At 45.2% G+C, this 23,631-nt stretch overlaps 1 protein-coding gene across 3 annotated transcripts in view; it reads right to left on the bottom strand.

Moving 5' to 3' along the window:
* LOC137630640 (uncharacterized) overlaps window positions 1-23,631 on the bottom strand; it is a 154,037-nt gene that overhangs the window by 111,583 nt on the left and 18,823 nt on the right. For all 3 annotated transcript variants that reach the window (XM_068362250.1, XM_068362252.1, XM_068362251.1), the window contains exon 3: window positions 6,969-7,058. In XM_068362250.1, the coding sequence (XP_068218351.1) occupies window positions 6,969-7,058 (90 nt within the window). The remainder of the gene's footprint in view (window positions 1-6,968; window positions 7,059-23,631) is intronic.

The following is a 23,631-nucleotide window of genomic DNA, read 5'->3' as shown; positions in this document are numbered from 1 at the left end:
ATATTTTGATTATAAAATAAATTTTTGAATATACTTACCCGGTGAATATATAGCTGCAACTCTGTTGCTCGACAGACAACTCTACGGAAAAACTCGCCAGCGATCGCTACACAGGTTGCGGGTGTGCCCAACAGCGCCATCTGTCGACCAGATACCCAGCTCTTATGTAAACAAAGACTCAATTTTCTCCTCGTCCCGCTGCGTCTCTATTGGGGAGGAAGGGAGGGTCATTTAATTTATATTCACCGGGTAAGTATATTCAAAAATTTATTTTATAATCAAAATATCATTTTTAAATATTTAACTTAGCCGGTGAATATATAGCTGATTCACACCCAGGATGGTGGGTAGAGACCAGTAATATATGTTTACATTTTATGAGCTAAGAGTTTTTTATTTCATTTTAGAAGTTATCAAAATAACAAAAACAAAATAAATAGGTACCTGGTAAGGAAGTCGACTTGAACAATTACTCTGCCTTTTAAGTACGTCTTCCTTACGGAGCCTCGCGATCCTCTTAGGATGCTGATCGACCCCTAGGAGCTGAAGTATCAAGGGTTGCAACCCATACAACAGGACCTCATCAAACCCCTAATCTAGGCGCTCTCAAGAAATGACTTTGACCACCCGCCAAATCAACCAGGATGCGAAAGGCTTCTTAGCCTTCCGGACAACCCAAAAAACAACATTAAAAACATTTCAAGAGAAAGATTAAAAGGGTATGGAATTAGGGAATTGTAGTGGTTGAGCCCTCACCCACTACTGCACTCGCTGCTACGAATGGTCCCAGTGTGTAGCAGTCCTCGTAAAGAGACTGGACATCCTTTAGATAAAAAGACGCGAACACTGACTTGCTTCTCCAATAGGTTGCGTCCATTATACTTCGCAGAGATCTATTTTGCTTAAAGGCCACGGAAGTTGCGACAGCTCTAACTTCGTGTGTCCTCACCTTAAGCAAAGCTTGGTCTTCCTCACTCAGATGTGAATGAGCTTCTCGTATTAACAGTCTGATAAAGTAGGATAAAGCATTCTTTGACATAGGCAAAGATGGTTTCTTAACTGAACACCATAAAGCTTCAGATTGGCCTCGTAAAGGCTTAGTGCGCTTTAAATAGAACTTAAGAGCTCTCACAGGGCATAAGACTCTTTCTAGTTCATTGCCTACAATCTCCGATAAGCTGGGAATATCGAACGATTTAGGCCAAGGTCGAGAAGGCAGCTCATTTTTGGCTAGAAAACCAAGTTGTAGCGAACATGTGGCTTTTTCTGACGAAAATCCAATGTTCTTGCTGAAGGCATGAATCTCACTGACTCTTTTAGCTGAGGCTAAGCATACCAGGAAAAGTGTCTTTAAAGTGAGATCTTTCAGGGAGGCTGATTGTAGCGGCTCAAACCTGTCTGACATGAGGAATCTTAGTACCACGTCTAAATTCCAACCGGGTGTAACCAAACGACGCTCCTTAGTGGTCTCAAAAGACTTAAGGAGGTCTTGAAGATCTTTATTGTTGGAAAGATCTAAGCCTCTATGCCGGAAGACCGATGCCAACATGCTTCTGTAGCCCTTGATAGTGGGAGCTGAAAGGGATCGTCCTTTTCTCAGGTATAAGAGAAAGTCAGCTATCTGAGCTACAGAGGTACTGGTTGAGGATACAGAGACTGACTTGCACCAGTCTCGGAAGACTTCCCACTTCGATTGGTAGACTCTAAGGGTGGATGCTCTCCTTGCTCTAGCAATCGCACTGGCTGCCTCCTTCGAAAAGCCTCTAGCTCTCGAGAGTCTTTCGATAGTCTGAAGGCAGTCAGACGAAGAGCGAGGAGGCTTTGGTGTACCTTCTTGACGTGTGGCTGACGTAGAAGGTCCACCCTTAGAGGAAGACTTCTGGGAACGTCTACTAGCCATCGAAGTACCTCGGTGAACCATTCTCTCGCGGGCCAGAGGGGAGCAACTAGCGTCAACCTTGTCCCTTCGTGAGAGGCGAACTTCTGCAGTACCTTGTTGACAATCTTGAACGGTGGGAATGCGTAGAGATCTAGATGCGACCAATCTAGGAGAAAGGCATCTATATGTATTGCTGCTGGGTCCGGGACTGGTGAGCAATAGATTGGAAGCCTCTTGGTCAGCGAGGTTGCAAAGAGATCTATGGTTGGTTGGCCCCAAGTGGCCCAAAGTCTCTTGCATACATCCTTGTGGAGGGTCCATTCTGTTGGAATTACTTGCCCTTTCCGACTGAGACAATCTGCCATGACATTCAAGTTGCCTTGGATGAACCTCGTTACTAGTGAGATGTCTTGACCTTTTGACCAGATGAGCAGGTCCCTTGCGATCTCGTACAACGTCAGTGAGTGGGTCCCTCCTTGCTTGGAGATGTAAGCCAAGGCAGTGGTGTTGTCTGAGTTCACTTCCACCACTTTGCCTCGAAGGAGAGACCTGAAGCTTTTCAAGGCCAGATGTACTGCCAACAGCTCCTTGCAGTTGATATGCATATTCCTCTGACTCGAGTTCCACAGTCCTGAGCATTCCCGACCGTCTAATGTCGCGCCCCAGCCCACGTCCGATGCATCCGAGAAGAGAACGTGGTTGGGAGTCTGAACAGCCAGGGGAAGACCCTCTCTTAAGTTGATATTGTCCTTCCACCAAGTCAGACAAGACTTCATCTTTTCGGAAATCGGGATCGAGACCGCTTCTAGCGTCTTGTCCTTTTTCCAGTGAAAAGCTAGATGGTATTGAAGCGGACGGAGGTGTAGTCTTCCTAATGACACAAACTGTTCCAGGGATGATAGCGTCCCTACCAGACTCATCCACAGCCTGACTGAGCAGCGTTCCTTCTTCAGCATGTTCTGGATGAATAACAGGGCTTGACTTATTCTGGGGGCCGACGGAAAAGCCCGAAAAGCTAGACTGTGAATCTCCATCCCTAAATACACAATAGTTTGGTCAGATCTAGAGTCCACTTTAGATCCTTCAGACAGCGACGACTGGAAGAGGCTCTGAGAAGCCAGTCGTCCAAATAAAGGGAGGCTCGGATGTCCGATAAATGGAGGAATTTGGCAACATTCCTCATCAGCCTCGTAAACACGAGAGGAGCTGTGCTTAGGCCAAAGCACAGGGCCCGAAACTGGTAGACCACCTTTTCGAAAACGAATCTCAGAAAAGGTTGGGAGTCTGGGTGGATGGGGACGTGGAAGTAGGCGTCCCTTAGGTCTAAAGAGACCATCCAGTCTTCCCTTCTGACTGCTGCTAAGACTGACTTTGTGGTCTCCATGGAGAACTTCGTCTTTGTGACAAAGCCATTCAGAGCACTGACGTCTAGCACCGGCCTCCACCCTCCTGTCTTCTTTGAAACCAAGAAGAGGCGGTTGTAGAATCCCGGAGATTGAAGGTCCGAGACTTTGACCACCGCTCCCTTCTCTAGCAAAAGAGACACTTCCCGTTTCAAGGGTCGTCTCTTTTCTTCCTCTCTGTACCTGGGAGAGAGATCGATTGGAGACGTTGCTAGAGGGGGTTTTCGTACAAACGGGATCTTGTACCCCTCTCTGAGCAACTTCACAGATTGTGCATCTGCGCCTCTCTTCTCCCAGGCCTGCCAGAAGTTCTTGAGTCTGGCTCCCACTGCTGTCTGAAGTTGCGGGCAGTCAGACTCTGCCCTTAAAGGACTTGGATCCTTTCTTCTTCCCTCGCTTCCCTTCGGCACGAGCACCTCCTCTGCTGGAGGCTCTGCCACGAAAGGGCGGAATAAAGCGAGACGCTGGAGTGTCCATCCTTGGTCTAGCTGACAAGGTAGGCAAAGGGGGGGCTTTGCGAGCTGAGGACGCAACAAGATCGTGAGTGTCCTTCTGCACTAACGAAGCGGCTATTTCCTTAATCAGGACTTCTGGAAAAAGGCACTTGGAAAGAGGAGCAAAGAGAAGCTCAGATCTCTGGCACGGTGTAACTCCAGCAGAAAGGAATGAGCAGAGAGATTCTCGCTTTTTCAGGACTCCGGACACAAAGGATGCAGCAAGCTCATTAGACCCATCACGGACGGCCTTGTCCATGCAGGACATAATGAGCAAAGAAGTCTCTTTATCTGTCGAAGAGATCTTCCTGCTTAGGGCTCCTAGGCACCAGTCTAAGAAGTTAAAAACTTCAAAAGCCCTAAAGATTCCTTTCAAAAGGTGGTCCAGGTACGATGATGACCAACAAATCTTTGAGCGTCTCATGGCAAGGCGGCGGGGAGAGTCTACAAGACTTGAGAAGTCGCCCTGGGCAGAGGCAGGAACTCCCAAGCCGAGAACTTCTCCCGTGGCATACCAGACGCTCGATCTAGAAGAGAGTCTAGCAGGGGGAAAAGCAAATGCTGTCTTCCCTAAACTCTTCTTGGACTGTAACCAGTCTCCTATCACCCGCAAAGCTCTCTTGGACGAGCGTGCGAGGACGAGTCTAGTAAAGGCAGGTGCGGTAGAAGGCATGCCTAAAACAAACTCTGAAGGCGGAGAACGAGGAGCCACAGAAACAAACTGGTCAGGAAACAGCTCTTTGAAAATAGCCAAAACTTTTCTAAAGTCCAAAGAGGGTTGAGTAGACTTAGGCTCGTCCAATTCTGATTGTTGATCATCTTGATGTGCATCAACATCATCATCAGAAAGTTCCTCATCCGACAACTGATGAGGAAACGGCAACGGAGTGGGTAACGGCTGGTTCGCTGAGTCCGGTCGCACTGGTGCATGCGTGACTGAGCCGGACGCAACGTCATGGAACTGCTGCACAGTCTGTGAGCTGTCAACAACCATGGTAGCGCGAGGACGCACAGCGTCTACCCGAGACTGTCTAGACTGACTGGGTTGCGCAGTGGAAACCACACTGGGTTGCGGAGGTTGACGCACCGCGTCAAAACAAGTCACCTCTGATGGTTGTTGAACATCCAGAACGTCAAAGCCAACCTCCGTGCGTCGCTTAACGTCAACATGCGGCTGGCAACCCACACTGGAACGCATGGGTGGAGGAACTCTCTCAACTGGTGTGCGTGAGAAGGTTACCTCAGCGTCCACAGGACGCACAACCGATCGCTTGGAGGGTTGTAGGCTAGGTACTGCACTAGCTGGTACGGCAGCAACCTTCTCCGCATGAAAGTCCTGCATCAGAGACGTAAGCTTAGACTGCATGTCTTGCAGTAAAGACCACTTAGGGTCTACGGGAGCAGGTGCGGCGACAGACGGTGTTAGTGTCTGAAGCGGTACCGCTTTGCCTCTCTTAGGCGGTGAGCAGTCATCGGATGACGGCAACGAGTTCGAACTGACCCAGTGGCTACAACCGGGCCGTTGGACTTGTCCTGAAGGGACCGATTTACGTTTCAACGGTCGCGAGACCTTGGTCCAAAGTTTCTTGCGAGAAACACCTTCAGACGACGAGGTATAAATGGGCTCTCTCGTCTTATGTAGGTAGGGGCGATCTTGGGGAGATACGCCCGATACCACGGAGGGAACGTCTGTTCGCTGATTAAAGCCTCTCGAACCCATGCGTCGTACGACATTGCTTCTCCCCTGGACTTGGGAGCTTGCAAGAGGTCCCGGACTAGGAGGACGACAGGCACGAACAGACGAACCCTCAAGCGCAACACTGTCCACAACACTATCACTTGGCACTTTAGCACCTCCCACTGCACTTTGGCACTTAAGCTCCTTAACATCCGCCATGAGCTGATTGCGGTCACTTGCAAGGGACTCAACTCTCTCACCCAGAGCCTGGATGGCACGCATCATGTCAGCCATCGATGGTTCCTGAGTGCTAGGAGGGGGGTTAGGAACAACCACTATAGGGGAAGGAATAGGTTGTGGGGCATGAGGAGAGGATACATCAATAGATCGAGAAGAACTTCTCCTAACTCTATCTCTCTCTAGCCTACGTGTGTACTTTTGAAATTCGATAAAATCGAATTCCGAAAGGCCAACGCACTCCTCACACCGATCTTCCAATTGACAGGTTTTACCCCGACAATTGGAACAAACAGTGTGAGGGTCGATAGAAGCCTTCGGAAGACGCCTAGAACAGTCCCTAGCATTGCATTTCCTAAATTTGGGAACTTGTGAAGGGTCAGCCATTTTGAATTGGTCAAGGGAAAATTCCAAAAAACGATCTAAGTCATCAACAAAGAATCCGATACAAAAAAGAGTTCAAGGATTTGTTTGAAGAAAACCCCTGCACAGCGAAAGCTCAAAACCAGAATATAGTACTTCACCAATTAGATGTGAAAAACTCCAGTTTAGCAACAGCGAGTAAAGTACGTCTTGTCGACACGTCGACAGAGAGAAAATTGAGTCTTTGTTTACATAAGAGCTGGGTATCTGGTCGACAGATGGCGCTGTTGGGCACACCCGCAACCTGTGTGGCGATCGCTGGCGAGTTTTTCCGTAGAGTTGTCTCTCGAGCAACAGAGTTGCAGCTATATATTCACCGGCTAAGTTAAATATTTAAAATATAAATATATATACAAATAAAATAAAAAGAATAAACTTAACAGAATTAACAATCAAGGCAAGTCTTTGTGAGAGAGAAAGGCAGCATGACCGTCCTCTACCAAGCCTTAAAGTAAAGTGGTTAATCAGCCGAGAGGTGTGAGTGAGCGGGGTAACCAGTCTACTCCACACCACCCGCTAACTAACGGATGGGTAGTTATCCCTTTCTAAAAATTACCATGGCTCGTCTTTCAGCTACGCCAAAAGTAATACCCCAATAAATAGCGGAGGGTTTGTAATTGCGCCAGAACAAATAAACTTTAAATGCATTCTAGTCACAACATGATCATCTTAAATTGCTAATTCATTCTTCAAGGTTCAATACAATAGAGCAAATGAAAAAGTGGCTAGCCACTCAAAGCAGTCTCCTATCCTGTTAATGTTAAAAATATGTCAAAAAAGAAGTTACATTAGATTTTCCATATCTATGCCCTCTTAATATTTCTATATGATTATGTAAGAAGTCTCGTTCTTACCAAATTTGTGCCGTTGGTCAAAGGTTGAGCACCAGGGTTTCCTCCTAGTGTACCATTCATCAGAGGTGGTGCACCACCATTTTTGTCACCCTGACAAAAATAAAATTTTCTATATATTAATATATAAAAAATTACGTTTTATGATCTTTACACATTTTTAGATAAAAATTCAAATGCAGAAACAAAAATGGTAGATGCAGTCATAATGGTTTAATCTACTAAACCATTGTAACTTTTATTATCACTGATAAAAAAACTATCTTTTTTTAATTGTTAATATCAAAATAGTAATGAAAAAATATCCATTATTTAAGATGACAATGCTAGAATTAAAGTATGGCCTTAAACAATAGCATAAAAAACAGCATACAATTTAAAAAAAAAAAAAAAAAACCCTGATAAAACTGCTTGTTCATTGCAACTTCAACAAAAATTCATATAAATCATCACCACCACCTCCTACGCATACCGATGCTAAGGGCCTCGGTTAGATTTCGCCAATCGTCTCTATCTTGAACGTTTTAATCAATACTTCACCATTCATCTACTTTTCACACTTCATAGTCTTCAGCCAAGTGGGTGTGGGTCTTCCAACTGTTTTAGTGCTTTGTGGAGCCCAGTTAAAGGTTTAGTGAACTAACCTCTCTAGGGGAGTGCAAAGAACATGCCCCTCACCATGATCTCATCCAAATATGGCACTCGAGCAATCTCTCTTAGTTTCATTTCTAATCCTGTCCTGCTATTTAACTCCCAATATTCTTCGGAGGGGTTTGTTCTACAATCTAGAAAATCTGTTAGACAATGTTTCATTGTCATACCACGACTCATGTCCATATTGTAACACCGATCTCACTAAACTGATATATAGCCTGATTTTTTTATGTAATTTCAGGCAATTTGATTTCCCAATTTTACTTAACCTACCCATTGTCTAATTTGCTATTTTCAATCTTTCATTAAACTCAAATTCTAAAGATCCTGTATTATTCATCACAGTTCCTAAATACTTAGATGATTCCACCTCATTAAGCTATTTTCTTCCAATGATATTTCATCTTCCATTGCATATTCCATTCTCATCATCTGTCTTTCTTCTATTTATCTTCAGCCCAACCTCATGTGATATTTCACGCATTTTGGTAAGCTTTGCAAGTCCTGTGATGTTCTGCTAATAAGAACAGCTTCATCACCATACTATAGATCAGCAAATTTCCTGTTACCAATCCAGTCCAATCCTTCTCTGCCATCTCCAGCAGTTCTATGCATTACAAAATCCATGAGGATAAAAAACATAGGTGACATCACATTCCCTTGGAGTAATCCATTGTTCACTGGAAATTCATTTGATAGGACTCCACTAACATTAACTTTGCATTTGATATGCTCATGAACAGACTTAAGGGGACCGTCAGCTATGTCCTGCATTTTCCTTTTTTAATTATTCAAAATACACCATTTCTATATATGTTTTATACATATTTAATACCTTCATCATATAATAATTTCAAGTCATTTGATCAAAAAATTTTGATTTATTAGCAAAAATTATTTAAAAAAAAAATTTAGGTATATTTTTCTCCACTGTATTAAAAATCCTACCATCAAAACTACTTTATAAACCAAATAATTCTGTGACAGATTTTTTATTTTCCTTTTTCTTTTCTTTTTTAAATGATTTTTTTTCTTAATTTTCTTCCACTACAGGCAAAATAATCATAAAAAAAAGAGAAAAAAGGGAAATAAAAATTCTGTCACACAAAATTGTGGGATTTTTATTCCTCTTTTCAATGATATTTCTCTCTAAAATTTAACAATAAATAACAGAGAAAAATGTACCTAATTGTGAATACACATTTTTGAATTATGAGCTCTCAAAAATTTGCTATAAATTTTTGTTTTTTTTCTTACAAAAACCAAAATAAAAATATCATGATAACCTTACTTTATGCTTTTATTATTTAATCTTACATGAAGGCTCCATAAATGAGGTATTCAAACCCTAAGTTTACTAATAAACTTGGTGTGAGGGTGTCAGGAGTTGCAAGCAGCCTCTCATTGTTGTTGACAGAGTTTTAGTGAGAATGTTCCAGCTTTGTAATCTTTTTTGTTCCCACTCTTCTTGGTTCCTTTTTGTTGCTCTCTGATTACATTTGTTCTTTCTTTGACCTTAGGTAACATTGGCCTTGCTATAGAGTTCACGAGGACGTTGTGAAAACACAATGTACATACGAACTGCAAGTAAACAAACAGGCATAGAATCTTTGGAAACTCTGGATGGTCTCATAGATCATACTTTGCGTTCACCTACCCTCTACCAATGCCTTCCCTCTCTGCCAAATGTACGAAATTTCGAAACATTGCTTTATATAAGTATGCAAAAATAAACACACAGGCAATTCTGTCAAACTCAAGTCACGCAGACGACGCAGTAAGAATGGCGTCATCATTTAAAGACCGCTTTATCTTTATTACTTGTAAAAATAATTGGCTGAAACTTCTGGAGAGCTTGTAGACATGTTTCTGCATAAATAGAAACAATAAAACAATTTTCGATTTTTTAAAGTTATGTCAAACACCTTAGTGGACGGTCACCTTAATCAAATTTACATATTTAAGAGGAACATAATAATGCAAGATTCTCCACAAAATTGGCCGGTGTACACCATCAAAGGCTTTTTCATAGTCCACAAATGCCATCAAAAGGGGATTTCTATATTCTACACATTTCTGTACCAGATGTCTTAAAATAGAAATTTGGTCAGTATAAGTTCTACCTTTTCTAAATCCTGCTTGTTCACGTCTCAGCTTTTCATCAATATTTCTCTCTAGTCTCTTTAAAATGAGCATACAGTACTATATATTTTTATGACAACTGACATAAGTGTGATGCCTCTGTAATTATTGCTATCAGTCATATCTCCTTTTTTTGCCATTTTAACCAGCACTCCTAGCTCCTATTCATCAGGTTTTGCCTCTTCATGCCACATTCTACAAAATAATTTTGTATGTATTCTGGGAGTCACTTCATTTTCGGTCAATATCATCTCAGCAGTTATTCCATAGTATCCAGGGGCTTTCCATCTCATTAGTTTTTAATGATGGCTTCGACTTCAAACACACTGAATTCATTCATGGGCACATCAAGGTCTTCCTCAGCTTCAGGTATAACAATCAAATTATTACCTTCATATCATCTATTCATAACCTCACTAAAGTGTTCCATCCAACATTGCCTTTCTTCATCTTCTGTTGTTATAACAGATCCATCTCTCATTTGGATGAGTATATGATTCTTCTTCTTTGCCTCAGTAGAGAATTCATTAATAATTCTGCAAGCAATTCTTACACCATAGCTACTCCCTGAATTCATAGCTTTGTCAGCCTCATCTGCTTTCCTGTCTAAATATTCTCTCCAGTCATTCCTGGTTTTTCTTTTGACTTTATCAATACTGGAATACTTAGCATGCTCTACCTTGTAATTTTCATTACTTCCACGAAAATTTTCATCAATAAATTTCTGTCTTTGTCTTGGTGTTACAGTATCCCAAGTATCATCTGATATCCATGGTTTTCTCATTGTAATTGCATATCCCAAAAATTTACTATCAACTGACTGATATATGTTCTTAATATCACACCATTCTTCATTAATTGTCTGCTCTTCATCTCTTAAAGTCTCTAAAACTGCAAATCAATTTCTACATTCAATTGAAAAGGTTTCTCCGAGCTCATTTTCAAGAAGCTTAGTTGTATCAAACCTAGGTATTCGATCTACATTTCTGTTGGGTGCTTAGTGTGGCAATAAACTGGTGATCACTACCAATATCTGCACCTCTATAGCTTCTTACACTTCTCAGAGTCCTCTTTCTCTCTTTATTAATGGCTATGAAATCTATTTAATCTTTGTAATTGCCACATGGTGAAGTCCATGTACATTTTGGGATGTTCTTGTGCTGGAAAAGAGTACTTCCAATTACAAGATTGTTTGTTGAACAAAAAACTTATAAAGTGTGACCCATTTTCATTTGCAACTTTGCCAAGACCCTTAACACCCATCACATTCTCTATATATAGATTATTCCTTCCAACTTTAGAATTGAAATAACCAATCACAATTTTCATGTCTCTCTCTGGGATCTCTTCTATTACACCCTGAAGTTCTAAATACAGTACTGTATATAAAATTGATGTGATCACATTTCAGACTTCATAAACAAACCAATAAAAACAAATGGCAGTACAAGTTCACCATCGATAATCCAGGAATTCCTTTAATCTAATAATAATTATAGGAATCAATCAAAATTAACTAATTGCAATAAAAAAATTCATGTCTAGTAGGTGGCTTTACTTACCTTCAATGAACTATAAGAGAAAATCAAAATATGTCCCTTCTAATATATTTTTTCAATTGCAAATAAAACTAACAAAATACATGAAATTCTTTTGAGCTATTCACAACCCTTAAAATAGTATTTATGCAATACAACAAGGCTGATGCAATACAGCATTGCATATCAAGAGGAATATAGAAATAGAAAAATACCATACAAAATAATGTACTGTGATAATATACCGTATAATTCCGTGTATATGACAACCTTTGAATCTTAAAAATTCTCACTAAAAATTTGGGGTCGTATCATACTACCAAGCCATTAAAAAAAAACAACCCTGAATTCAAAGTGATGTTTATCGGTCGGCTAGCCTTGGCATAGGCACAATAATCGCCGACATACAGTACAGGAAAAGATTCATATTATGAAATACAAAATAAAGGTGATAAAATGTAGAAAGGGGGTTAATGGATTATGTGTTGATAACTAAAAGAATGTTTGGAAGATTGAAAGACGTGCACATGTTTAGGGGTATGGCTAACGGTATGTCTGATCATTTTTTGGTGGAAGGAAAATTAGTTGTAGCAAAAGAGTGCATGAATAGAGTAGGTGGATGTAAAAGGGAGCTAGTGAGGGTTGAAGAGTTAGTAAAACGGAGGATAAAAAGTAAATATCAAGAAAGGTTGAAAATAGCATATGACAAAGTGAAAGTAAGAGAAATAGAAAATTTTAAATAATTTTTTTTTTTCCTAACATACTTACCGAGAACTACTTTCTTTAGGAGATCACTGGTTATCTCTCTCTGCGACCAGAGTTTTGGATAGTTATCCCCCCGCTCCGCGCCCTCAGTGGCTTTACCCCCGGCATCCAGGAATGTGCCCCGAGGGTAGGATTAACGGTAGGTCACTTGCAGTCAGGTCAACCTCCTCATTAAGTTCTATTGCATTAGCATCATGCTAGTAAGGGAAGAAGGCACTCGGGGAAGGAAGGGAGGGCCATTACCCGAAAGTAGTTCTCGGTAAGTATGTTAGGAAAAACAAAAATTATTTAAAATTTTTGATTTGTTCCAACACGAATACTTACCTTCGAACTACTTTCTTTAGGAGACTTATACTTTAGGAGGCGGGAGTGCCAATCTGACCCACTGACCCGGCCGTGGAGGCCAACAGGCCTCTGGATAACGGGACCTACCAGAGAGCGGAAGCGAGGGTAACTATACAAAAATTCACGTTAGTGTCTAGGAACTCACTTTTTGAAAACTTCTTTTGACGTTCTTTCTCGACGTGTAGTCGTGAAGAATGTGTTATTTTTCTGGGAACAGACGGTACCCCCGAAGAGGCAAGTCAGCAACTGGGTAGGAGGTAGGAAACCGCACTTGTGCCTACCGGTCGCTAGTCTTGAATGCGCCTGGGGTTTACCGTTACACCGCTTGGAGGGCAGAGATGACTGTTCCAATGGAGTACCCGTCCAAGGCTTTCCTTGAGTAGTCCTTGAGGTAGTGGGCAGTAAAGGTTGACTGGCTCGACCAAGTACCTGCTCGCAGAATTTTGCCCTACTGCCATGTTTTTCTCAAAGGCTAAGGAGGTGCTCAGGCCCCTGATGTCATGAGGTCTGGGAGTGCCTGGCACTGCTATGCCAGCTTCCTTGTAGGATCTGGCGATCACCTGTCTCAACCAGAAGGAGATGGTGTTTTTGGAAACTTGTTTCTTATTAATACCTGTGGAAACGAAGAGGCTCTTGATATCCAGTCGGAGATGAGCTGTCCTTTCCAGGTATTTTCTAATTGTTCGCACTGGGCACAATTTTACGTCTTCTGCATTACCTGTCTTAGGGATGGCAGGAATCGAGAAACCTTCAAACCTCGGGTCCCAGACTGCTGGGTTTTGAGTCTTGGCCACAAAAGAAGGTACGAACTTGAAGGATACTTCTTTCCACCCCTTTGAGTGAGAGACGTCGTATGACAAACCATGGATCTCTCCCACTCTCTTAGCGGACGCCAAGGCCAGCAAGAAGACGGCCTTGAGGGTGAGATCTTTGTCCACGATATCCTTCAAGGGTTCAAAGGGGGGACGACACAGCATCTTCCGGACCTTGTCTACGTCCCACTGGGGCACCCTCCTCGCCTGAGGGGGGCAAGACTGCTCGAAGCTTTTGACAAGCCTCGCTATGTGTCTCGAGGGCCCCAGGTCGATGCCCTTCAGGAGGAAGACTTGGCCTAAGGCAGCCCGAACTCCTTTTATGGCTGGGATTGACATCCCTACTTTGTCCCTGAGAAACACCAGAAAAACTGCTATGTCTGGGACAGAGGCCTTAAGAGGTCTAATGTGCCTCTCAGAGCACCACTTCGTGACGGAGGTCCATTTTGTCTGGTAGACCGCGGCTGACGACTTTCTCAGGAATAGAGACATTCTCTTAGCCGTGGAGGAAGAATATCCTTCTTTCTTCAGGAGCCGCTCTTTAGTCTTCAGGCATGAAGACGTAGGGAGAGTGGGTTGTCGTGGAGCTTGAGAAAGTGAGGCTGGTGCAGAAGGTCTGACCTGGCGGACAGAGGCCACGGCGGTTGACTCGATAGGTCTTTTAGATCCGCGAACCACTCTCTCTCTCTCCGGCCACCAGGGCGCTACCAAAGTCATCTTTAGGTTTCGGGCCGTCCTTACTCTGTTGAGCACTTGTCTTATCAACGTGAAAAGGGGGAAGGCGTACACATCCAGATTGTCCCACTTGTGCTGAAAAGCGTCTTCTAAGGCTGCTTTTGGGTCTGGTACAGGGGAGCAATAGACTGGGAGTTGGGCGTTGAGGTTGTTGCAAAGAGGTCAATCACCGGGGAACCCCAGCGTTGAATGATGAGTTTGGCTACTTCTGGGAGAAGGGACCATTCTGTCCCTACTATCTGGCCCATTCTGCCGAGGCCGTCGGCCAGAGCGTTTTTCTTCCTGGGAATGAACCTTGCTAACATCACCACTTGATTTTCTTCTGCTCAATCTAGAATCTCTATGGTGAGATCGCACAACTCCTTCGATTACAAGCACCCTGCTTCTTTATGTATGCCACTACCGTGGCGTTGTCGCACATCAACGCCACGGTGTTTCACTTTAGCAGACTTGCGAAGTGTAGGCACGCCTTCTGGACTGCTTCCAACTCCAGGACATTGATGTGGAGTTGCCTCTCCCCTTCCAACCAGGTCTCTCGTGCCGTTTCGTCGAGAAGGGCTCCCCATCCCTGGTTGGAGGCGTCTGTGAACAGTAGTAACTCGGGAGGGCCGGTCCCGAAGGTCGTCCCCTTGAGTGAGTTCGACTGGCAATGCCACCATTCTAGGGAGGGTCTCGTGTTTGGAAGGACTGGGATTAGCACCTGCTGTGAATCCGTCTGGCACCAGAGGTTCTTGAGATTCCATTGGATGGATCTGAGCCTTACCCTCCCTTGGGGAACTAGGTTCTCCAATGAGACCAGGTGACCTATCAGCCTCTGCCAGTCTTTCACCCTCCTGGGGTGTTCTGACAGGAACGGCTGACTAATGTGCCTGAGGTTTCTTATCTTATCCTCCGAAGGGAAAACTTTTCCCCGAATGATGTCTAATGTCATTCCCAAGTAGTTCATTCTGGTGGATGGGGATAGATTTGACTACTTCGTGTTGATTACGATCCCCAGATCCTTGCAAAACTGGAGGAGACTTCTCCCTTGTTCCTCCAAGAGGACCATTGAGGCGGAAAGAAGCCACCAGTCGTCCAGGTATCTGATAAGGCGAATGCCTCGTTCGTGAGCCCCCACTGAGACAGCCGTGAAGACTCTCGTGAACACTTGGGGCGCTGTTGACAGACCAAAGCAAAGGGTCCTGAATTGCAGGATCTGGGAACCCTATTTCACCCGGAGGAATTTCCGACCCGAGGTGTGGACCGGAATCTGGAAGTATGCGTCCTTGGGGTCGATGGTCATCATATAATCTTTCTCCCTCAAGGACAGCAGGACTGACTTCTGAGTGTCCATTTTGAAGTCCGTCTTCTTGACGAACTTGTTGAGAGCTGACAGATCTAACCGGTCTCCACCCCCCGGTCGCTTTCTCCACCAGGAACAGGCGACTGTAGAAACCTGGCCCTGGGAGAAGAACTTCTTCCATGGCACCCTTCTCTAGCATGGACGATACCTCCTCTTGAAGGGCGGTCCTCTCTAACGGGTCTTTGGGATCTAGCCATTCTGTCCGGTTGGCCGGAAAAAGCGGGGGTGGTTCTGTTAGGAACGGAAGTCTGTAGCCCTCCTTTAGTACGGACACTGTCCAAGGCTCTGCTCCTTGAGCCTTCCATGCTTGCCAATGACGTCTGAGGCATCCTCCAACCCGAGGGTTGGGCGGGGATAGGGGGCCTCCCACTCTATCTTCTTCTAGAGGGGCGGCCTGATCTGCCTCTCCTAGAGGCGGAGTAACCCGACCTGAAGGAGCTTGAGGGCGCTGGAGCTCCCCTGCGGGGGGGGCTGAGGCGTTGCGGACCAGGAGGAAGAGGGGGGCTTCTCTCCTCGTAGTGCTGGTAGAGGCTTGGGGTGTCGCGGCACTATCCGAGACGGACCTCTTATAAGGCGGTCTCCTAGGAGTCGTAGGTCTGGGGACGTTAGCCTCCTCCTTTTTCAAGACCTTCTCCATTATGGCTTCTAGTTCCTTCAGAGGGAACAAAGACTCTCCCCACAGGGGAAGGCTGCGAATGGCTCGCGCCTCCCTGTCTGGTACCTTCCGAGACACCTTCGCCAGAACAGTGTCTCGCTTCCAGAGCACCCAGTTAGCTGTTAGTGCGAGAGACTGATATGTCAATAACCTAAGGGTTTTACCCCCGGAGGTAATGAGGTCCCTCAGTAGGCCTTGCTGGTCAGGGTCCTCGGGGTCGAAGGAGGCTTGTACACCTACCAAAGTGGAAGCCCACCAGTCCAGCCAAGAGGAGATGTTTACTAAGTCCCTCAACATTTTCTCCATCATGGAGGCTTCTGCTGACGAGAAAAAGACTGGGGCCGAAGAGGCTCTACCGTCTGAAACGCCTTGACTAAGGATGTCTACTGCTGACTCCACCTTAAGGGGCCTGGGCGTCGTCCCGCTGGTAAATAGACTTTGCCTTGGGGTCTGAGGCCCTGGAGCAATTTTGAGGACCTCGGCATTGCTGGCCACTACCTTGCCGACATACTCCTGCTCTAGGACTAGATCTCGGGCTAGAGGAAGTGCTAGGGACGTCTTAGGTTGGGAGGGAGTCTGCATGATCCTCAAAAGGCTTGACTTCCAAGAAACTTCATCCGTAGCCACAGGTTCCGCTATTTTGTGGTGCCTTCTGAAAAGGCTAACCACTCTCCTATAGACGGAGTCCTCCGTCAGGGAACCCTCCCCTTCGTCAGCCGAGGTCTCGGCTTGGGGCCGGGGAGCTGGGTTATCGGGCACGCCGACTGGACGTCTAGCTCTTTGGGGCCAGGGGCGCCGTCCTGCCGAGGTACTGGATTTCATCTGCGGGGACGTCCGCACCAGGGGCCTGGGTTAACGCAGGCAACGCTGGTTCAGCGGGGACTCTCGTCCGCCCAAGGGCTCTGGGTGCCGAGGATGCGGTTCCCGTGGGCTGACCCGACAGCGGGAACCGTTCCTTCCGACCCGAAGGCCGCACCAGCTGGGCTGGTTCGGCCAGGCCGCCCGACAAGAAGCGCGTTTCCCCCCGCTGGGCGGGCTGAACCGGAGGCTTCGGGGACTTACGCTTACCTGTAGAGTCCTTCCTACGGCTTGATCTCGAGGAGCCGGGTCACCGGGCACTCCCCATCGGGCGCTTCGGTTCTGGAATACCAGGCACTCCCTTGCGGTAGTACCGGTCTTCCCCGGCGGGAGCTCCGCACCAGGTTCGGGGGTCAGAACCGGCATCGCCGTACCGTCGAGGACTACCGTTCGTGTATTCTCTCTGGGGGACGCGGACGCGGATCCCCGTGGGCTGACCCGACGGAGGGAACCGTTCCTTTAAGTCCGAGCACTGCTGGTTCGGCCAGGCTGCCCGTAAAGAAGCCCGGTTACATCCGCTGGCGGGGTGAACCGGAAGCTTCGCGGCCTTACGCCTGCCTGAAGAGGCCTTCTCGCATTTCTCCCTGCGAGGGTTATATCTGCGTCTGGAGGATGGCCTTCGTGGTGAGAAAAACCCTGGGCTGCCGGTCCGGGGAACGCTGCAATACAGACCTGGGAGGCTCTTTCTCGGCGAGGCCCTCGGCTGCAGAAGAGACTGAAAAATACGCCAAAGAGACTGGAGAAGAATTAGGGACATTTTTCCCCCACATGGGGTCATCAGAGGAGACGTGGCCTGCTTGCACCAGGACTCCGTCTCCCCACACACTCTCGAAAGTAGCACTTACCTCGAACTACTTCTAAGGAGTTACCTTCTCCACAATAGACCAACCTCGTCTCCTACTCTGGGTAGGAGAGGGTGGTAGGGAAGCTCTGTCAGGCGAGACGCCCGGCGCTAGTCTTCTTAGGCGAACCCTTCGTCGCCTACTTCTTCTTGGTGCTATACCGCACCCACTCAAACTCCTGGGGAAGAGCAATGGGCACTTCCCCGCAACTGACTTACCTCGTGCCCTACTCTGGGTAGGGGAAGATGGCTGTATAAGAAGCTCTATTCGACGAGGCATCGGGAATTAAGTGGCGAGGAGAGGCTCGTCTTCCTATGAGCCTCTTGGATGTATTCTTCCTCTTGGTGCCGAAGTGCACTCACTGCACTACGTTCCAGGACTAGTAGTCCTGACACGTGGTTGTAGGGGAACATAAGCTGCCCCTACACGGCTAACACCGAGGATAAGGGGAGGAAGAATGATTTATTGTAAAATTGATCCCTTCAGCTATTAATTCCTTGAAGGAAATCAAGGAATACTGCTCCATAACGCACACAACGCACGACACAAGCACTTAAGGAAATGAATTAAACACCGGGTAAGCACACGGTTGAAAAGTGAACGCACAGGAACACTTGGGAAAGCACACTGGAAAAAACGCAAGTTGCCACGCTGGGAACACGTGGGGCACAGGACGCACACAAAGGATCGACAGAAATACGAGAGCGAGAGATGTTCACCTCTCGCGACCAGAGAACTTAATGAGGTGGTTGACCTGACTGCAAGCGACCTACCGTTAATCCTACCCTCGGGGCACATTCCTGGATGCCGGGGGTAAAGCCACTGAGGGCGCGGAGCGGGGGGATAACTATCCAAAACTCTGGTCGCAGAGAGAGATAACCAGTGATCTCCTAAAGAAAGTAGTTCGAAGGTAAGTATTCGTGTTGGAACAAATTGGTAATTTAGAGGAGAGAGGAAGTCAGTAAAAAAAAAACTTTGTTGGGAAGTTTGTTGGAGGCAGCATGAGGAAGGGCAGTGAATGGTGGAATGAAGGAGTGAAGGTAAAAGTGGAAGAGAAAAAGAGGGCTTTTGAAGAATGGCTGCAGAGTAATAGTGTAGAGAAGTATGAAAAATATAGAGAGAAAAATGTGGAAGTAAAGCGCAAGGCAAGGTAAGTGAGGCAAAGGGGGGATCTGAGGTTGGGTCAGGGATTGGGTCATTCATATGAAGAGAATAAGTAGTAGTTTTGGAAAGAAGTGAAGAGAGTAAGGAAGGCTGGTTCAAGAATTGAAGAGACGGTGAAAGATGGAAATGGAAGGTTGTTAAAAGGAGAGGAAGCAAGGAAAAGGTGGGCGGAATATTTTGAAAGTTTACTGAATGTTGAGGATAATAGGGAGGCAGATATAATTGCTGTTGCAGGTGTTGAGGTGCCGGTGATGGAAGAAGAGAATGAGAGAGAGATTACAATAGAGGAAGTGAGGAGACCACTAGATGAAACGAGAGTAGGAAAAGCATCTGGTATGGATGGTGTGAAAGCTGAGATGTTGAAGGAAGGGGGGTGTGACTGTACTTGAATGGTTGGTGAGATTGTTTAATATGTGTTTTGTGTTGTCAATGGTACCAGTAGATTGGGTTTGTGTGTGTATTGTACCACTATATAAGGGTAAGGGAGATGTGCATGAGTGTTGTAATTCAAGGGGTATTAGTTCATTGAGTGTAGTTGGAAAAGTGTATGGTAGAGTAATGATTAATAGGATTAAGAATAAAACAGAGAATGTAATCTTGGAAGTACAGGGTGGTTTTAGAAGAGGTAGGGGTTGTATGAATCAGATTTTTACAGTTAGGCAGATATGCGAGAAATATTTAGCAAAAGGTAAGGATGTGTATGTTGCGTTTATGGGAAAGCGTATGATAGAGTTGATAGGGAAGCAATGTGGAATGTGATGACGTTATATGGAGTTGGTGGAAGGTTGTTGCAAGCAGTGAAAAGTTTTTACAAAGGTAGTAAAGAGCATGTGTTAGGATAGAAAATGAAATGAGCGATTGGTTTCCATTGAGAGTGGGGCTGAGACTGGGAGGTGTGATGTCACCTTGGTTGTTTAACTTGTATGTTGATGGAGTGGTGAAAGAGGTGAATGATCGAGTGCTTGGACGAGGACTGAAACTGGCAGACGAGAATGACCATGAATGGGAGGTAAATCTGTTGTTGTTTGCGGATGATACTGTACTGGTTGCAGACGCGGAAGAGAAGCTTGGCCGATTAGTGACAGAATTTGGAAGGGTGTGAGAGAGAAGGAAGTTGAGAGTTATTGTGGTTAAGAGTAAGGATATGAGATGTACGAGAAGGGAAGGTGGTGCGAGGTTGAATGCCATGTTGAATGGAGAGTTACTTGAGGAGGCGGATCAGTTTAAGTACTTGGAGTCTGTTGTTGCAGCAAATGGTGGAGTGGAAGCAAATGTACGTCAGAGTGTGAATGAAGGATGCAAAGTGTTGAGGGTCGTTAAGGGAGTAGTAAAAAATAGAGGGTTGGGCATGAATGTAAAGAGAGTTCTGTATGAGAAAGTGATTGTACCAACTGTGATGTATGGATCGGAGTTGTGGGGAATGAAAGTGACGGAGAGACAGAAATTGAATGTATTTGAGATGAAGTGTCTAAGGAGTATGGCTGGTGTATCTCGAGTAGATAGGGTTAGGAACGAAGTAGTGAGGGTGAGAAAGGGTGTAAGAAATGAGTTAGCAGCTAGAGCAGATATGAATGTGTTGAGGTGGTTTGGCCATGTTGAGAGAATGGAAAATGGCTGTCTGCTAAGGAAGGTGATGAATGCAAGAGTTGATGGGAGAAGTACAAGAGGAAGGTCAAGGTTTGGGTGGATGGATGGAGTGAAGAAAGATCTGGATGATAGGAGGATAGATGAGAGAGGCAAGAGAGCATGCTAGAAATAGGAATGAGTGGCGAGCGACTGTGACGCAGTTCCAGTAGGCCCTGCTGCTTCCTCCGGTGCCTTAAATGACTGTAGAGGTAGCAGCAGTAGGGGATTCAGCGTTATGAAGCTTCATCTGTGGTGTTTAACAGGGGAAGGTGGGCTGTGGCCCCCTAGCAGTACCAGCCGAACTCGGTTGAGTCCCTTGTCAGGCTGGGAGGAACAGAGAGAGGAGAGGTCCCTTTTTTCGTTTCATTATTCGATGTCGGCTACCCCCCAAAATTGGGGTAAGTGCCTTGGTATATGTATGTATTATTGTCAATCTTCCTTATACTGTAGTCTTTTCGATGAATAATTCCACATCAATGAAATACTCTTTCTTCTATGTACGCTTAGCTGAGAAAATGTAAACATCATCAGCTGATTTTGTCATCAGATGATTCAAGCTACCGCTTTCATGGATAAAGCAACATACAAATAACGAAAGGGGCAGGGTTACCTCTCGATATGAAAGTTCCTGTATACGAAAAATTCATGATACGAAACGAGATTCGAGGACTACATTGATTGATAGACAGTTGCAGAGGACTTGTGGAGGTATCCCAAAAGGTGTTTTGCAGTTGGTCTTGAAAAGACTCTCTTTTGGAGGTACAGGATAACCTCGATCCAGTCATGAGATAGGTAGTGGACTTCATCGTGAAACTTTTTTTTACGTGGGGCTGTCATAGAAGAGTTTGCCCCTCTGTAACTTGTCTTGGAACTTCTACGAGAAGGCCCAGAATGTCCGGGTACCACTTGACAAGGGGCCACCTTGGTGCTTTCAGTGTTACTCTCAGTATCTGACACTTACTTTGTTCAGGACCTGACAAATCAGGCAGAACGGGTTAGAGGCATAAAGGTCAACCCATCCCATGGGTGCTGAAATGCATCCACTGTTGCAGCTGGATCTAGAACTGGAGAGTAACACACTGGGAGTTTGTTATTCAGATGGGTTGCGAACATGCCCAATGCTCTTTGTCACTTGAGGAAGCAAAGATGAACCCTGAATTCTAAGAGATGTTTGACCTCACAAAGTCAAAAACTCTTCATCACATGAAGAAGCAAAGACAAACCCAGAATTCTAAGTGATGTTTATCGGTAGGCTAGCATTGGCTTAGGCAGGATATCCGCTGACATACAGAACATGAAAAGATTCATATTATGAAATAAAAATAATAAATATAATAAAACCCCTTTCAATTTATATATTATTGTCAATCTTTATAATAGTCTATTCGATGAATAATTCCATATCAATGAAATCAACCTTCTTCTATTCCATTTAGCTGAGAAAATGTAAACATTGTCAGCTGATTTTGACGTCGGGTAATTCAAGCTATCAATATCGAGGATATGCAAAAATAAATAAAAAAAAAAGGATTTTTGATAAAGCTTCCAAACTTATTCAAAATATCTTATAATAACAACTTTCATACAGTTTACTAAACGCTATTAGTATTACTAGTCCTCCCAAACTGCTCAGAATGTCTGCTATTACATTCCTTTTCCTGGAATGAAGCGAGTGGAAAGGTGAACCGAGATTATTTGCGCCCAGTGATGGATCCCCACTGCTACTTAGCATAGTAGGTGGGATACTGCTCCTTGCTTGTTGATGCAAGTCACTATAGTTGAGGTAAGTTGTCGCTCATCAACACAACTGAGCGACCTTCAACGTCTCTCGAAAGTGGAGTAACACTAGGTAGGTTGCTTTCATCTCTGGGTAATTGATATGGAAGGTCTTGTCTTTTTATAACTATATCCCTGAAATTTGCTCTTCCCATAGGTATGCTCCCCAACCTTGGCGAGAGGCATCTGTGAGAAAAAACTCTGGATGAGGAACTTGGAGTGGGGTTTTGCCAAACAAGTTCTCCTCTAACTACCACTGGATATGTTCTCACTACTCAAGGAAAATTCACCAGTGCTGCAGGAGGGTCTGAAACTTCTCAGTGATGTTTTAATGTCCTGTGTAGTGAGCAAAGGTCCACCCTCCTGAAGGGAACTAACTTCTTCAAGGATGTGAGATGACCTTTAGGTCTGCCCACAATGAGCTGGGAGAGCTCCCATTTTGAGAAAGAGAGCTGCTACTTGTCCAAGTCTTTGTACTCTGTCTGACAATGGATATGCTCTGGCTTGACCAGTCAAAATCCGTGCCTAGGTAATGAAGACGACACTGAGGATTGAGACTGAACTTCCCTAGGTTCTATTGGATCCCCAAAGTCTCGGCAAAAATTGAGATCCCTGTGGAATAAAGTCTTTGCCTTTGAATTCGCTAAGAGAAGCCAGTTGTCTAGAGACCTCAGGAGTCTGACCCCCATAGTGTGGGCCCAGGCTTAGACCACATAGAATAGACAAGTAAAGACCTAAGAGGAACTGTGGACAGTCTGAAACACTGCACCTTAAAGTGGTAGATCTTATATCTAAAAGCATACCACAGGAATGGGATGGGAACCTAAAAGTAGGCATCTTTAAGATCTAATGACCTGAAGGACACTACTCTGGCTCTCCATCTTGAACCTAGTTTGGAGTACAAACTGGTTCAAGAAGGAAAGGTCTATGACAGGTCTTCAGCCTCTTGACAGCTTTTCCACTAGGAAAAGGTAGCTGAAAAACTCCTGAGACCTGTCTGAAACCTCTTCTATCGCATCCTTGACAAGCATTTGAGACATTTCTTCGTCTAAAAAAAGGTTTTTCCAGTAATAAAATAAGGGAATCGTGGCAGTCGTAATTAGAAGAGGGTGATAGGCCGTGAATGGGACGCAATACCCTGAACGGAAGCCAATTCTGTCCATGTATCAGCCAAGAAATGCCACGTTGTCCAATGACTTTGAAGGTGGTGGTAACCCCGGGGGATTGGCCTCCTTAACAGGAGCCACGATGGCCTCCGTTCTTGCATCTGGAGAAGTATCCCCTGCTGCGAAAGTAAGGTTTCTGATCCTGCCTCCTGCCGGGCTGAGCCTCAGAAGGTTCTGGTAACAGGCAGAACCCTGTCTCTGTAAAACTTGTGTAGTGAATCTAGAAACCGCAGCCCTCCTCAAAAA

This window comes from Palaemon carinicauda, chromosome 38 (assembly GCF_036898095.1).
Source record: "Palaemon carinicauda isolate YSFRI2023 chromosome 38, ASM3689809v2, whole genome shotgun sequence".
Lineage (NCBI taxonomy): Eukaryota > Metazoa > Arthropoda > Malacostraca > Decapoda > Palaemonidae > Palaemon > Palaemon carinicauda.
Note: the sequence above shows the minus strand (reverse complement) of the source record. Positions and strands in the feature narration are given on the sequence as shown.